The 15,995-nt window shown below is 35.6% G+C and overlaps 1 protein-coding gene across 4 annotated transcripts in view; it reads right to left on the reverse strand.

Moving 5' to 3' along the window:
* Positions 1-15,995, reverse strand: part of DCN (decorin) — a 41,132-nt gene that overhangs the window by 13,435 nt on the left and 11,702 nt on the right. For all 4 annotated transcript variants that reach the window (XM_056116611.1, XM_056116609.1, XM_056116610.1 and 1 more), the window contains exon 3: positions 4,108-4,220. In XM_056116611.1, coding sequence (XP_055972586.1) covers positions 4,108-4,220 — 113 coding nt within the window. The remainder of the gene's footprint in view (positions 1-4,107; positions 4,221-15,995) is intronic.

Consider the following 15,995-nt stretch of genomic DNA (forward strand, 5'->3'; position numbering starts at 1 on the left):
ACATTTTTAGTTTAGCAGTGTTATTATTTTTTTTCCATTATTTTATATATTTTTAATTTTTTCTCCATATACATGAGTGGAAAATTTCTCTTATAGAACATGTACTACTCACAGAATGGTCAATTAATTAAAAATATTGAGAATAAAAGAGTACTTTATATTAAATTTCTTCTATTTTAATCATTCCAAGTTTTTATTTTTTACTTCCTTCTCATTAAGTGTAGTTTTCTTGTCTAAAATTATGTTGATTTGCATAATAACAAGGATAGAGATGATCACAAATGAAAGAGTCAGAGAAAAATAGTAGTTTAATGTCCTCTGAAAGGTTAGAAGCTCTAATAAACTCTGCTTCTTCTACTATGTAATTTGAAGTAGAAAGCAAGAGATTGCCAAGCTGATGACTGATTAAAAACATACTTAGCAGGAATCTTGGAAAAGTAAGGACATATTATTACAAATGCCATATTCAATGAGGACATACCAAAAACTAGATACCTTTTACTTAAGGGTCATATGCATTTGAATAATTTATCCAGTTTAGACTTAAATATACAGAAATTAGAAGCAAAGTAAGATCATTTTATTTTTTAAAAATGTAAACTTTGCATAAGCATAAAAGAATAAAATGCACTTTTTAATATTTTAATGTATATTGAAACTAATGATATTAATAGTTTATTATTATGGGTTATTTTGTTTGTTTGTTTGTTTGGGGGCACATGTTAGCAATGCTCAGAGGTTATTCCTGACTCTTCACTTATGAATGACTCCTCGTGGTGCTCTGGGGACTTTGTGTGGGGAATCCAACCCGGGTCAGCTGCTTGCAAGGAAAGCACCTTACCCATTGTAATATCATTCAGGCCTTTATCATTACTTCCTAAGGTATTTTGACTACATTTTAAAATAATCATACTGAAGTCTTGTTGACATCACTATTGTTTTATTCCTAGTGAAACCACAATATGAAAGCAAAGGGGAATTTTAGGCTTAGTATATTAACAATGGAGAAGAAATCATTAATCAAAGGATTGAAATCTTTAGCTCAAATCTTATCTACTACTGTTTTTATTTATTTATCTATTTATTTATTTATTTATTAAATTTTTATTAGTGAAACACCTTGAGGTACAGTTGTAGACTTACAAATTTTTGTGCTTGGGTTTCAGTTATACCAAAATCGAGTACCCATCCCTCCACTAGTGCCCGTTCTCCACCACCACTAATTCCAGTATCCCTCCCACCCCCCTGTTCCTTTCTTTATAGCCAGTTTGCATTTGTTACCTGTCTTCTGTATATCTTTTTCACTGATTTGTGATAGTAGGTAATTTCTAGTGTTAAGGCTGGAGCAACAGCACAGTGGGTAGGCCTTGTACGCGGCCAACCAGCTGACCCAGGTTCGATTCCACCACTCTCAGAGAGTCCATCAAGCTACTGAGAGTATCCACCCACTTGGCAAGGCCTGGGAAGCTACCCATGACTTACTCAATATGCCAAACACAGTAACAAGTCTCACAATGGAGACATTACCCAGCCAGCTCCAGCAAATTGATAAACAACAGGAGGATAGTGCTACAGTGCTACAGGTTCATGCCTCAATATATGTGCAATTGTCACTTTCTCCACCCATATCTCGTCCTACCAACAAAATCTCCCCTTCTAGCTTTCTTTTATTATTACAAAGACAGTCCTTTTATCTTTTTTTCAAAAGTCTATAAATATGCAAAGAATACTTTCCCACAAGATAGCCTCTTAAAACAGAATCTGTTAGTATGTTGCATGCTACTGTCTGATGTTTCTCCTACTTGATGCTAATAACATACACTTCATATATTGTTCTTATAGTGTTCCATGCTATTATATTATGTGCTATTCTTTTTATTAACTGACTCTATGAAGTATCTTTAAAATATTAAGGAATACTTTAAAATACTTAAATATCTGTTGTATTCGATATGCCAAACACAGTAACAATAAGTCTCACAATGGAGATGTTACTGGGCCCGCTCGAGCAAATTGATGAACAACGGGAGGACACTACACTACCTTTTCTTTTAATGGATAGATGTTGATTGGTTTTGCTTATGTCGATTATCAAATAGTTGACAGGTATGTTGCCTTACTATATTAACTCCATAACTTCAAAGTATATTATGATCAGTTTTTTTCTATTTTACATTATTTTCCTTACACCTTAATTTCTTATTCTAATGTATAACATTTATTTATATTTGATGATTTATTTATATTTATAAAGGTGTTATGTTTAGTGTCTAATAGTATAATATATACCCTCAATTATTTTCAATAATAGCTATAATAAATAGATATGAGAATTTCTATGTTATTGCTCCCAATTCTAAAAATGTATTCCTAAGATAGTCACAATAAAAAATTAAAATTATCTCTGTAGATAACTGACTCATAACTATGCCATCCATTTAATCTTCTAAAAATTCTCTGAATAGTATTTTAATTTTAAACAAAAATCTGCTTTCCTAAAACTTCCAGTCGATTATAAATAGGACATTCTGTCATTCTGTAGTTCAAAGTAGTAAACAATTCTTTCCAAACATTTTTCTTAAAATATTTCACTCACATGTATTTTTTATTAACTCTAAATAGCCAGACATAACTGTGAATCATGCCTATATAAAGTTTGATTTCCAAATTTTTTGCCACATGATGACAATTATCTGAATGCTTGAAGGTCAGTGCAATTTCTAAACTGCATTTCTACATTTTAGTAATTCCAGTGGCCTATTAGAGTAGAAAACACACAGTGAATACTAAGTATTCATTTTGGATGTTGAAATATGGTTTATTTAATTTACTGTAAATGTGAACTTATATTGTGAGTAGAGACCAATTGTGTTCATCCCAGAAATAGATCATTGTACTATCTAATAATCTTATTACTATCTAATAATCAACAGGAGTTTCCTTGTTGTAGTCTATGGGAATAAAAATGTACTTTTACAGAAGCTACACTAGCAAATCTTAAGTAATTTTGCGACCATTTTCTATTTATAGTATGTCCCTATCTATTGCTATATTATCATTCTTTGTGCTCTTTAACTATCCCTAATACACTGGAAAACTGACTTCAGGGAGATTACTTCAATCTGATGCCCTATAACTCCCCATCTATTCCATGGCTCAGAAACACACTAGTTTCTTTGGGTCTGTAGGTCTGGGTGTATCATTATGTCTTATTTGTTTCTATACTCCTTTGTAAAAGGTTCCTTCAGTTAAATCTCTGTAAAATATTTTTTTTGCTTTTTTGGGCCATATCCAGCGATGCTCAAGGGTTACTCTTGGCTCTGCACTCAGGAATTACTCCTGGCGGTGTTCAGGGGAACATATGGGATGCTGCGATTCGAACCCGGGTCAGCCGCATGCATGGCAAATGCCCTACCTGCTGTGCTATCGCTACAGCCCCAAATCTCTGTAAAATATTTTTGATAGTGCATTTCATTTATTAATTTTTAGTGGAGAGTACATTTCTTTTATTCTGTAATGGAGAATGTATTTCTCTTATTTTGGGATTCTGAAAGTAGATGGGATGTGTTGCCGAAAATAGATGAAAGGTAACCAAAAGTCATTAGTAAAAACTTATACATATAGGATGCAGCAGACATTATCCCAAACACTTACTAAAGAAAGGCGATTATATTTACTAAATAAAATATACATGACTAGGTCTTTTCCTATTATTGCCAACCTCTGAGCCTTTATAAAGTAATTTGCACAACTTAGAAAGTAAACTTTAGGTAATGCAAATAAAGCAATAATGCTAACAGCAATCTATTTTGTGTACCATTTAAGTATTAGGTTAAAATCTTATTGGAAGATAAAAATTATTTCTAAATTATGAGACAAAGAATTTTCACAATTCAACCTCAAGGATACATGAAGTATTTTTAATTAAAATTGGCTAAATTTTAAGGGATGAATGAATATGGTGCTTGGTTCCATTACTTACCCCTAAGAGAGAACTGATTAACCTACTTAATTGGCACTTATTTATCAACATGCAGCCTTTCCTATATTTTGTTTAAAATATAGGTTTAGTCATATCTTGTAAAAACCTTAAAAATAAACTCTTACATGAAGGTTCTTCAGGTTCTTAAAATCCCCATCTTTTATTTCAGTTATTTTGTTGTTTTGCAAATCCAGCAGCATAGTATCAGGGGGAAGATCTTTTGGTACTTTTTCCAGACCTACCAAGAAAGTAAAAGTCAGTAAGAAGGTGATATAAAGAGATCACAAAGCATATGTTCTTAAAGCAGTCAATATTTTGATGACCATTTTACTAAAACATACTTACCATAATATTTTTTCTTCTAGGAATCTAAACAATAATAATATAAAATATCCACTTTACCTCTTCTCACCAAGTCAGAATATTTTTATGATAATCAGAATGCATTTTTTCCATAATTTTCTGCAACTTTATTTTCTATATGTGGCTAAAAGCTCTAAGCTTATGGTATGTTTTGACATTGTTCTTGTATTAGAAAGTAACTCCTTTGGTTAGTGATAAGCATGAATAATTGGTAAATGTCTACCTTTCTAACAAAAATCCACTTGATAGTAAAATGCTTTAGTTAGTAAAAGGTAAAGTAAAGTAAAGGCCCTCCCGTTGATCATCGATTTGCTTGAGCAGGCCCAGTAACGTCTCCATTGGAGACTTTGTTGTTACTGTGTTTGGCATATCGAATACGTCACAGGGAGCTTGCCAGGCCCTGCCGTGTGGGCGAGATACTCTCGGTAGCTTGCCGGGCTCGCCAAGAAGGGTGGAGGAATCGAACTCAGGTCGGCCATGTTGGCTGCTTGTAAGGCAAATGCCCTACTGCTGTGCTATTGCTCCCGATAGCACAGCTTTAGCTAAATAGTAAATTAAAAATCCTTTACTAAACCGCACATTAACATTGTATCTGACATTAAAATTACATGAGCATGTGCCATTACTGTCAATAATTAAAGAATTTATTTAAACTCTTTTTTAAAAAATTTCTTTAGCTTTAATTGGTATGTGAAAGCAATACACATTTTACAACCAACAGAAAAATGGTTAAACAAATATTGAAATAAAATTAATTAGAATAAAAGTTAATGTATCAGGAGTGACAAAATATACAGTTTGGCTTCCAACATATTTTTGTTTTATTGTAGTGTGTTTTTTTATTTTTAGTGATGCTATTGTATTAATTATAGTAATAGTACTATTAACACTATTAATACAAGAACTATTCCCAGTTTCAACCAAAAAGCATAAAAAATATGCAAAATACTATGAAAACTAGTTTGCAAAGCAGCTATAAACAAGGAAAAATGAAAAATTGGCTAGAATAAGTATAAATTCTTAGAAAGAGACAAAGTGAAATATTCATAATTCCCAACTAGTCCCAAGTTATCCAAATGCTGATCAAGTAAATTCCTTAAGATTTTGAGCAATTTAGATATAAAATTTAAAACTAAGCTACATATGGCTAATTTTAACACACATTATCACACAAATTAATAACATTAGACCTAGCCTAACTACATATCATGTTTTGAAAAAACAATCCAAGTAGCAGTAATTAATTATCATATGGTTAGATTTGGTTTGATGGTAATGAGAAATTTAATTTTTAAAAAATCCATTTTTAGTTTTTTAAAAAATTTTATTTTAGGTACTATAGTTTAAAATACTGTTGATGGCGGGGTTTCATGTATAACAAAATCCCTTTCCCCACTTCCTTTCACCATTCCCAAACCCCCTCTCTGCAACCCCTCCCCCCAATCCCTAGGAGGTGTCCTATTTTATCCACCCCATCCCAACTCTCCCATATGGTTTGCTTCCTACTGAAGACTAGTTCTTCATTTTTGTTGCCTTTGGGTATTTTTTATTCTCCTACTACATCTCTTTATACCCCACATATGAGAAAGATCATTTTTTACCTATCTCTCTACTTCTAACCAACTTCACTCAGCATGATACTCAGCATGTACTCAGCATCCACATAGCAGCACTGTAGTGCTGTAGCACTGTCCTCCCATTTTTCATCGATTTTCTCGAGAGAGCACCAGTAACATATACACTGTGAGACTTGTTACTGTTTTTGGCATATCAAATATGCCACAGGGAACTGGCCAGGCTATGCTGTGCAGGTGGGATACTCTCGGTAGCTTGCCAAGAGGGATGGGGGAATCAAGCCCGGGTCAGCCACATGCAAGTCAAATACCCTACCCTCTGTGCTATCTCTCCAGCCCATAGCAGCAAACTGCATTATTTTATTTTTACAACATTCAAAAATATCACTTGTCACAAAAATAAGCAGATGTCCAAGCTACTCCTATACTTTTGTTATAGGAAAGAAATAGACCAGATAGAGTTTTATGACATATCCAAGTTTCTTCATTACTAAAGTAGACTACATGATATGGTCATATTATATGACTTCTTATGCGAGAGCTACCTAGTGTGCCAATAATACATGCAAACAATGCACATTTTTTTTTCTTTTTTGGGTCACACCCAGCAATGCACAGGGATTACTCTTGGCTCTGTACTCAGAATTACCCCTGGCGGTGCTCAGGGGACCATATGGGATGCTGGGAATCAAACCCGGGTTGGCCATGTGCAAGGCCAACGCCCTACCCACTGTGCTATTGCTCCACACCCCCCATGCATATATATTTTTTAAAGATATTCATTTACAATGTCACTCAAATATATTATATTTAATTTCTAGTGACCCAATTTTGCTCATGAATTTCATACTTGACAGAAAACTCTACTCACTCAATTTTTCTAGCTCTATTCTAATTAATCTTTTGAAGTATCCCATTGGGACCAGAGTGATAATGCAATGAGTAGGGCGCTTACCTAACACATAGCAAACAGGTTTGATCCCTGGCACCACATATGGTTCCCTGCACTCCTATAAGTGACATCTGAGCACAGAGCCAAAAGTAATCCATGATTGGCAGCTTTGACCCAGAAAAAAAAAAACTGAATAAAATTAGAAGAAAAGGCATCCATTATTCTCTTCTATAATATTAATTTTAGTATCCTCAGATAAAAAATAAAAAAATTAACTTAGCTTCAATTTTGTTGTTTGAGTTTATGATACATCATCTCATATTTTAAACTTTTTCTTTAGTTAGGTTCTAGGTAAGTTGGGATAAAAGATTTTTTTATCAGAGCTTTGATTTCATTGCTTTTATACAAAGGTGGTAATTATCTCAGTGACATTCTACAAGGAAATTTAGCAAACATTATTGAAATTCATATGAAACTACAGAAGTTTCTGGGTAGCCAAAGAAAAACTGAGACAAAGTAAAATACTATTAGTATTATAACCTTTGATTTCAAATTAGGCTACAAAACTATAGTAATCAACAGACTAGGGTATTAGAATAAAATTAAATACAGATATCACTACAAGAGAATAAAGAATCAATGTTTAAATTCTCACATATATCTAACTTATGATAATGAAGCCACAGTTACAATGGAAAAATAAGTGGTTTTTTGTTTGTTTGTTTACTTGTTTTTAATAAGGGTGCTGAAAAAATTGGATCGCCATATGCAAAACAAACAAAATTACACCTAACTACAAATCACTATCCAATGCCATAAGTTAAGTCAAAGTAGATTAAAGATTTGCATGTAAGGGTTAGAATGATAGTACAGTGAGTAGGGTGTTTGCTTTGCACTCAGCTGAATGGGTTTGATCCCCGGCATCCTATATGGTCCTCCGAGCACCGCCTTGAGTAATTCCTGAGTGCAAAGCCAGGAGTAACTCTTGAGCATCGCCAGGTATGAACCAAAGAGCAAACAAATAAATAATTAAACCATTACAAAAAAAATAAAGATATTAAAAAAAGATTTGCATGTTAGAACTAAACCATTAATATGCACTGCACTGTAGCACTGTCCTCCCGTTGTCCATCGATTTGCTCGAGCGGGCCCAGTAACGTCTCCATTGTGAGACTTGTTACTGTGTTTGGCATATCAAATACGTCACGAGTAGCTTGATAGGCTTTGCCGTGCAGGTGATATACTCTTGGTAGCTTGCCGGGCTCTATAAGAGGGGTGGAAGAATCGAACCCGGGTCAGCAGGGTCGGCCGCGTGCAAGGCAAAAGCCCTATCCACTATGTATCACTCCAGCCCAGAAAAAGATTACAATATATATTTATTACAATATACATTACTGGGCCCGCTTGAACAAATCGATGAACAACGGGAGGACAGTGTGCTTTAAAATTTTATCCTGGAGCTAGAGAGATTGTACAAGGGTTATGGTACTCTGGATCCATATCTGACATCCCATGGTCACTTGAATATTACCAGGTGCAGCTCTGGAGACCCCCAATATCCCTGGGTGTATCTCTGCAAACCTCCAAACACCACCAAATTGACCCAAATATTTTCTGACACTATAGGCCTGGAACAGCACCACATACTTTGGTTTGATCCTCTGGTTAGTCAATTGATCAAGAATCTCAAAAAGGGACCACTGCATCTACCGAATTTCGTTTTGGATGTCTCCTCCCCACCCAAGAATAAAGAATTTCTTTTATCTCATTATGGTTACTGAATGGGACAAAATATTTGAGTACTTCATAAGGAATTGAGATCTACAATATCTAGACATGTACACAGACACATACACACAAACATACACACACACACTTGAACAAGAAGAAAACAAATAGCCTTATGAAAAAATAAGAACATAAAGAATATTTTACAAAACAAGACATATGAATGTCCAAGAAGCACATAAAAATCTCAGTATCAATAAAAAACAGGGATATATAAATCAAAATTTGCATGTAGTATCATCTCACTCACACAACTTAAAATGATCTATATCATAAAGGTTATAAATAATAAATGCTTACAAAAATGCAAATATACTATATAGGGTTGTGCATAAAATAGAATTTTTATACAGTGTTTTTGTTTGTTTAGGAGGTACACTCTATACAGTGCTATGGGGTCATATGACTAAGTGACCATTTATAGTTTTATTGTTCATGAAAATATACATAATGTAATTGAATATGTAGAAAAATTGTATTTTCTTAAGATAACTTCCAGTGTACCTCCTATCACATGTGCTTTTCTTATTAAATATGTTTGTCTCAATCCCATCAAAAGGTGACACTTAATTCCCTCTGCTTCTAGTATGACATGATTTATGATAACTTATGGACTCTGGTGGTAGTGACACAGCCAAATACTTGTAGCAAGTCAGAAATGTATAGCTTCTACCCACCTCTGGGGAGCTCATTCAAAAGGCCTCCAATGAAATCTATCTTTCTAAAATGAGCCGACCATAGTGGAAAGAGTGAAAAGGACCAGGGCATATTCCAGATGACAAAATGTCTGAATTCACTACTGACATCAATGAGATTGAGATATTTTGAGGGTCAAGCCCTGCTCATGCTTCCACTATCAAAATATTATAAGAAAAAACATTTTGAAGTCGTCAAGTTTAAGGTAATATTGACACAGTAACAGTAATAGGAATATACTGGTTTTCTACATGTAGCTATTCTTATTGCACATCCATTAATATAACTACAAATTTCCAGCAAAATGTGATTTCTTCTCTAACACAATAAATTTCTATCATCCAAATTTTATAAAATGAAAGTAATCTTCTTTTAAAGAGTCATTTATTAATGTAATTAGCACTGTACTTAAGATGTGACTAGAAAATGATTTGGGAGAGAGGGGTTGGGTCATACCAAGAGATTCTCAAGGGCAACGGCTGACTTTGTGCCCAGGAGGCACTCAAGTGGTACTTGGGGGTATGTATGTGGCACGGTTTATCAAACTGGAGTCTGTCACACATAAGGAAAGTTCCATAACCTCCATGCAATATTTCTAAAGACTAATTATATAATTGTTTTCTCCTAGCTGTTTCATCTTCTTGTTGTTTATTTGACTGTTTGTTTGCTTGTTTTTTGAGGGTTATGCCAAACAGTGTTCAGGGCTTACTTCCTACTCTCTGCTCAAGGATCGCTCCTGGCAGAGTTCTGGAGGGTATGTGGTGTGCTGGGGCTAGAACCCAGGTTAGCTCTATATAAAACATGTTCCTTACCCACTGCATTATCACTCTGACCCCTAGTTGTTTCATTTCCAAATAGCATTATTCTGTTTGTCAATATCAGCACTCATGTTGGACAAGGTTCAGGTCAACCTCAAACATCATTGTTTTACCTATCTTATTACAGGGGTCCATACTACAAGATAATTCATACTGGTCTTCTCCATATATTATTTTTCAATGATGTCCTTGAACTTACTCATTAGTTTTTATAAAGGCAATATATTTCAGTTGTTGGTATATGACTAAAACTATATGCAAGCGTCTCAACCTACCAATAAAACTTTCTGCTCTAGGTATGACTGCTTCCCTCTGTCCCTCTTAGACAAGACACTGTTCTCCCGTTGTTCATCGATTTGCTCGAGCAGGCCCAGTAACATCTCCTTGGAGACTTTGTTGTTACTGTGTTTGGCATATTGAATCCGCCATGGGTAGCTTGCCAGGCTCTGTCGTGCGGGTGAGATACTTTCAGTAGCTTGCCGGGCTCTCCGAGAGGGGCAGAGGAATCGAACTCGGGTCGGTCATGTTGGCTGCGTGCAAGGCAAACACCCTACCGCTGTGCTATCTCTCATCTGATCTCTCGGAAGCTAAGGAGGGTCGGGCCTGGTTAGTACTTGGATGGAAGACAAGACACTATTAGATAGAAATAGAATAAGGTTTTGTAAATATAAAATCTTCCCCTCAGATTCCGGTCTGGTTTCTGCTCCTTTAGTCACACTAAGGAGAAAAAGATAGCAGCAGCATGCTAGCTTCATAACTCTAAATACCCAGTCAGGTACAGTTTTCTCCTGTTTCCAGTTAGATAGAATCTTGAATATTGTAAAATTCTGTACCTATACAAGCACTATTTCATGCATATGTTAGTGTATTCATTCATTAACATTTATTTACATTTAATATCTGTCAAGTATAAAGCATTTTGTTGAATAGAAAAGTTATAAAAATTAAATACTGGGGTCAGAGTGTTAATAAAGCAGGTATGGTGCTTGCTCTGCACAGGGCTGATCCAGCACTCCATTGGGTCAGTGCCACCAGGAATAATCCTTGAGCAAAGAGCAAGGAGTAAGCTCAAGAGCTGACAGATGTGACCCCAAACAAACAAGCAAAACTTGGTTATTACTACACTTCCCTTCTGGTAGAGAAAGTATTAATGATTTTAATACCAAGTATCGCCTATATATATATATATGTATATATATATGTATGTATAAAATCAACATTTTAAAATGATCATAAGGAAAATATTGAATACAATTAAAGCATACAAAACAGCAAGCCAAGCAATCTGAAGACTGAGCCAAGGGAAATTAGAACCTTAAGAATTAAAATGAAACTTATTGTAAGGCTTCCTTATAGGCATTAAGACTAAACTGCAAGCCATTGAATTCTTTATCTGTTTTCTCAAAGAAATATACTTTTTTTTCTTTTTGCTAAACCTCTAAAAATGTTAAGACTAAAGAGTTCTTTACTTTTTTCCCCTTTATCCAAGAAATTGATATTCCAGCTAACCTATTCACATCCTCTGGAGTCAGGGAAAAACTTCCAGAGGGGAACGCATCCCAGCTGTTGTCTGAGCAGAAGCCTTGATCCTACACAGCTGTCTCTCTCCCTCCTGGGACGAAGAAGGAAACAAGGAATGTGGTCAGTGCACAGGCAGGTTAAGGAAACAGATGCTTTCTTTGGCGTCCTCTTGAGCCCTCTCTTCTGTCCCTTTTTGAACCCCTTGAGTCAGGAGTCTTGATTAAGTGAGTCATATTTGAGCATTGCTCTTGCTTCATCTGAAGAGCTGTCACAATGCACCTCTATCACATATTAATTTGGAACTCTTTGGGGCATGCTATGTGCACAGTCTTCTTCCTGTACTCCATCTTTAAAAAGCTCTTTTGATTATCTTTTGAACAAATGAAGATCATCCCACATCCCTCCTGTTTCTAGGTTCAAGATAAACTATGAAGGCAGCTGAGCTTCCTGCATTCTCTCTGCTTTATTACAAAATATTCCAAACAGTCTTCTGTGGAAAAAGTTTAATGATTCCTTTGTCTTCTGTGTAAGATTTTACCCTAGGCAAGCGAAAAGCTGGGCAGCTGTCCACTGGAAAATAAAAGTCACCCCTTAAAGAAAAATGGTCAAAACTAAGTACAAATAATCCTATATATCCCTAATTCAACCTTATCAAGATTCTGTACACAAATATACATTGCTATCAAGTTGATATAATTATTTTGCTCTTTCTTACAAATATCAGTCTGTACATAGAATTCTTAAGAAAAAAGAAAAAATCCTTTGATGAAATGTTTCTTATTAATCAAGTCCTAGAAAGTTATTTGGAGCTTCAGACAAAACCAACTTGAGTATTGTTTCACTCTAAGGGTGAAGGAAAGCATTCTTAAGTCGCAGTGTATGTATGTGTATGTGTTTGTCGTTTTGTGTTATAGAGAGGGGGTGTCTCTGCTTTCTATTTATTGTTTTATAAGTTTTTATGAATGATCAGCACATATCTAAGTGTCCTAACTATATTGTTGTTAGGAGTAAGTGCTGATGAATCTCCTGATGCCTACTTTATGTAATGCTTCATTGAAAAGTGACAAATAATCATTTGCAGTTTTTAGGGCTTATGTTTACTAAAAGAGTTATATATCCAGAACCTGATTGTTTTCCTATACCATTCTAGGGGGTTCCATTTATGCTCGTATTTATTTATTTATTTATTTATTTTTAAAATTTTTTTAAATTTTAATTAATCATTCTGAGATACATTTACAGACTTACAGACTTTCATAATTGTGTTTCAGTCAAACAATGTTCGAGTATCCATCCCTCCACCAGTGCCCATTCCACATCCCCAATGTTCCCAGTATCCCTCCCCCAACCCCTCCCCTTCCACCTCCTGCCTCTGTGGCAGGCACAATCCCTCTTACTCTCTCTGTCCTTTTGGGTGTTGAGGTTTGCAATACAGGTAAAAAGCAGCCATAATGTTTGGTCCATAGTCTACTTTCAACATGCATCTACTATTCCGAGTGCTTCCTCCAACCATCATTTATTTAGTGCTCCTCTCTCCATCCCAGCTACCTTTTCCCCCAGTGCAAAAGATAGGCTATCAAGATGTGGGCAGTCCTCCTGACACTTATTTTAGCTATCCTTAGGTGTTAGTCTTCTATTTTGTTACTTTATATTCCAAAATGAGTGCAGTCCTTTTACATCTGTCCCTCTCTTTCTGACTCGTTTCACTTAGTATGATACTCTCCATGTTTATCCACTTATATGCAAATTTCACGACTGGAGTGATAGCACAGTGGTAGGGCATTTGCCTTGCACACAGCCGAGCCAGGTTCGATTCCTCCACCCCTCTCGGAGAGCCCAGCAAGTAACCTAGAGTATCTCGCCCACACGGCAAAGCCTGGCAAGCTACCCGTGACATATTCAATATGCCAAACACAGTCTCAAAATGGAGATGTTACTGGGCCCGCTCGAGCAAATCGATTAATAACAAGAGGACAGTGCTAATCCTATGCAATTAGCAGAGAAAATATTTTCCTGCTCTTAAAACAATTAAAATATCCTTCATCATGTTTTAGAAATAGTTATTTATAATGCTTCTACATTACAAAATGCTCTTGCATCTTCTAATGTCCTCCTCAGAGGCTCTATGTGTGGGTTGTGAGTTATTTATTTATTTATTTATTTGCTTTTTGGGTCATACCTGCTGATGCACAGGGGTTATTTCTGGCTCTGCACTCAGGAATTACTCCTGGTTCTGCACTCAGGAATTACTCCTGGTGGTGCTTAGGGGACCATATGGGATTCTGGGAATCGAACCCTGATAGGCCACGTGCAAAGCTAACACCCTACCTGCTGTACTGTTGCTCCAGTCCTGTGAGTTATTTATGAACGCAAAAATAGTAAGTACTCACTGTTACCCACTTAACCATCCAATTTTCTTCAAAGGAAATTTGTGAGTGTTTGTAAAATCCTAAATTTCTTACTAATTGTACAATTCTATGATTATTGCCTATTAATCTTTTCATTTTTTTTTCGTGGAGTTGGAGGCAAGCCTGTTTGTTCTCAGGTCTTCTGCTGGCATTCTGCTCAGAGATCACTCTTGGAAATTCTTGGTAGACCATATGTGATGACAGGAAATAAATTCTACCAACTGTGTGCAAGGCAATCACCATACCTGCTGTACTATCTCACCTACCCCTTACTACTTATGGAAGAAAATTGAATTTCTTTGTGAAGAAGCTATTTTGTATCTAGATTGATAATACTTGATATATCTTTCTAAAAGATTCTCAATTTCAAAGGAAAATCAAAGACCCCAGAATTAGCTATTATTTAAATAGTAGTAGACTTTGGCTGAAATGGTAACTGAACATGACTTGCAATGACATTTTTTCATATTCAGTATTCATATTGAATAAAGTAAGATATAGTCCCATTTAACAAATGAGAGAAGAACTTGAAAGCTTCAAAGTTACAAGTAGTTAACATAAAAGCAGAATTTGAGTTGAGAATTAAGACTCTTTTTCACTAATGTATTATTTACTTTGTCCAATGTAATGATTTAATATCTGTATAAAAATTGTTAAATAATTTATTGATAATAATAAGTCAATAAATGTATATAGTAAATGTAATATATATTTACTTTGTTCAATAGAGCCCGGCAAGCTACCAAGAGTATCTCTCACGGCAAAGCCTGGCAAGCTACCCGTGATGTATTCAATATGCCAAACACAGTAACAAGAAGTCTCAAAAAAATGGAGACATTACTGGGCCTGCTCAAGCAAAATCGATGAACAACGGGAGGACAGTGACAGTGACGAACAACATCGGTCATTCTGAATGGTCCCCTGAGAAGTTCCAGGAGTAATTCCTGAATGCAGAACCAGGAGAAGGCCCTGAGCACCATCAGAGTGCACAACGCCCCTCACCCACCCCAACACACACACACACACACACACACACACACACACACACACACACCGTTTAGAAAAGAATGTCCCAAAACCACATATGGTCCTTATAGCCCACCAGGAATAATACCTGAGTACAGAGGCAGGAGTAAGCCTTAAGCACTGCTGAAGTCACCCCCAAACAAAAACAAAACAACAACAAGAGCAACAAAAATTATTGAAAGGGATCAGAGTGTGTACAGAGGGTAGAGTGTGTGCCTTGTAAGCAGCAGAGGAAGATTTTAGATCCCTAGGATTTTATTTGATCCCACAAGACTGCCAGGAGTGCTTCCTGAATGCAGAGTCAGGAGTAGCTCCTCAGCACTGTCAGCTGTGGCCCCCAAACCATAAGCAAATAAAAATCATATTTTAAAAAAAATATTCCAGTTCCTTTGAAATGAGCTTGTAATAAATGCACTTATAGCAATTACTTTAACTTAGAAGAAGAGTCTCAAAACAATGTTGGGCTTATTTTCACCTGACAGCACTCATCTGTCAGCAATGAAATGAGAGTACTGAATATTGCTATTAGGGAAAAAATCTTCAAGATACTGGTTAAAAGAGCATCCAAATCTAGGATCAAGCAAAGGGCTTTAAAAAAATATTTGACAAACACTTTTTATAAGGAAAATGCAAATCAAAATGACAATGCCAGTGAAAGTGTTATACACCAAAAAGATTGGAAACGGCAAGTACTGGGGATGGAGAGTAGATTTGATTTTGTTTGATTTCTAGAACCCCAAAAGGTCCCCTGAGTACCTCCAGAAGTGATACCTGAACACAGAGCCAGGAATAAACCCTGAGCACCACAAGCTTTGACTCAAAAAACCAAAAAAAAAAAATCAAAAAACAAAACAATAACAACAACAAAAAAACAACTAGCAACAAAAAAACTGAAATATTTGCAGTTGCATTAACTGGCTAGAAATG

Source organism: Sorex fumeus, unplaced genomic scaffold, assembly GCF_029834395.1.
Source record: "Sorex fumeus unplaced genomic scaffold, SorFum_2.1 ptg000003l, whole genome shotgun sequence".
In the NCBI taxonomy this organism is placed as follows: Eukaryota; Metazoa; Chordata; class Mammalia; order Eulipotyphla; family Soricidae; genus Sorex; species Sorex fumeus.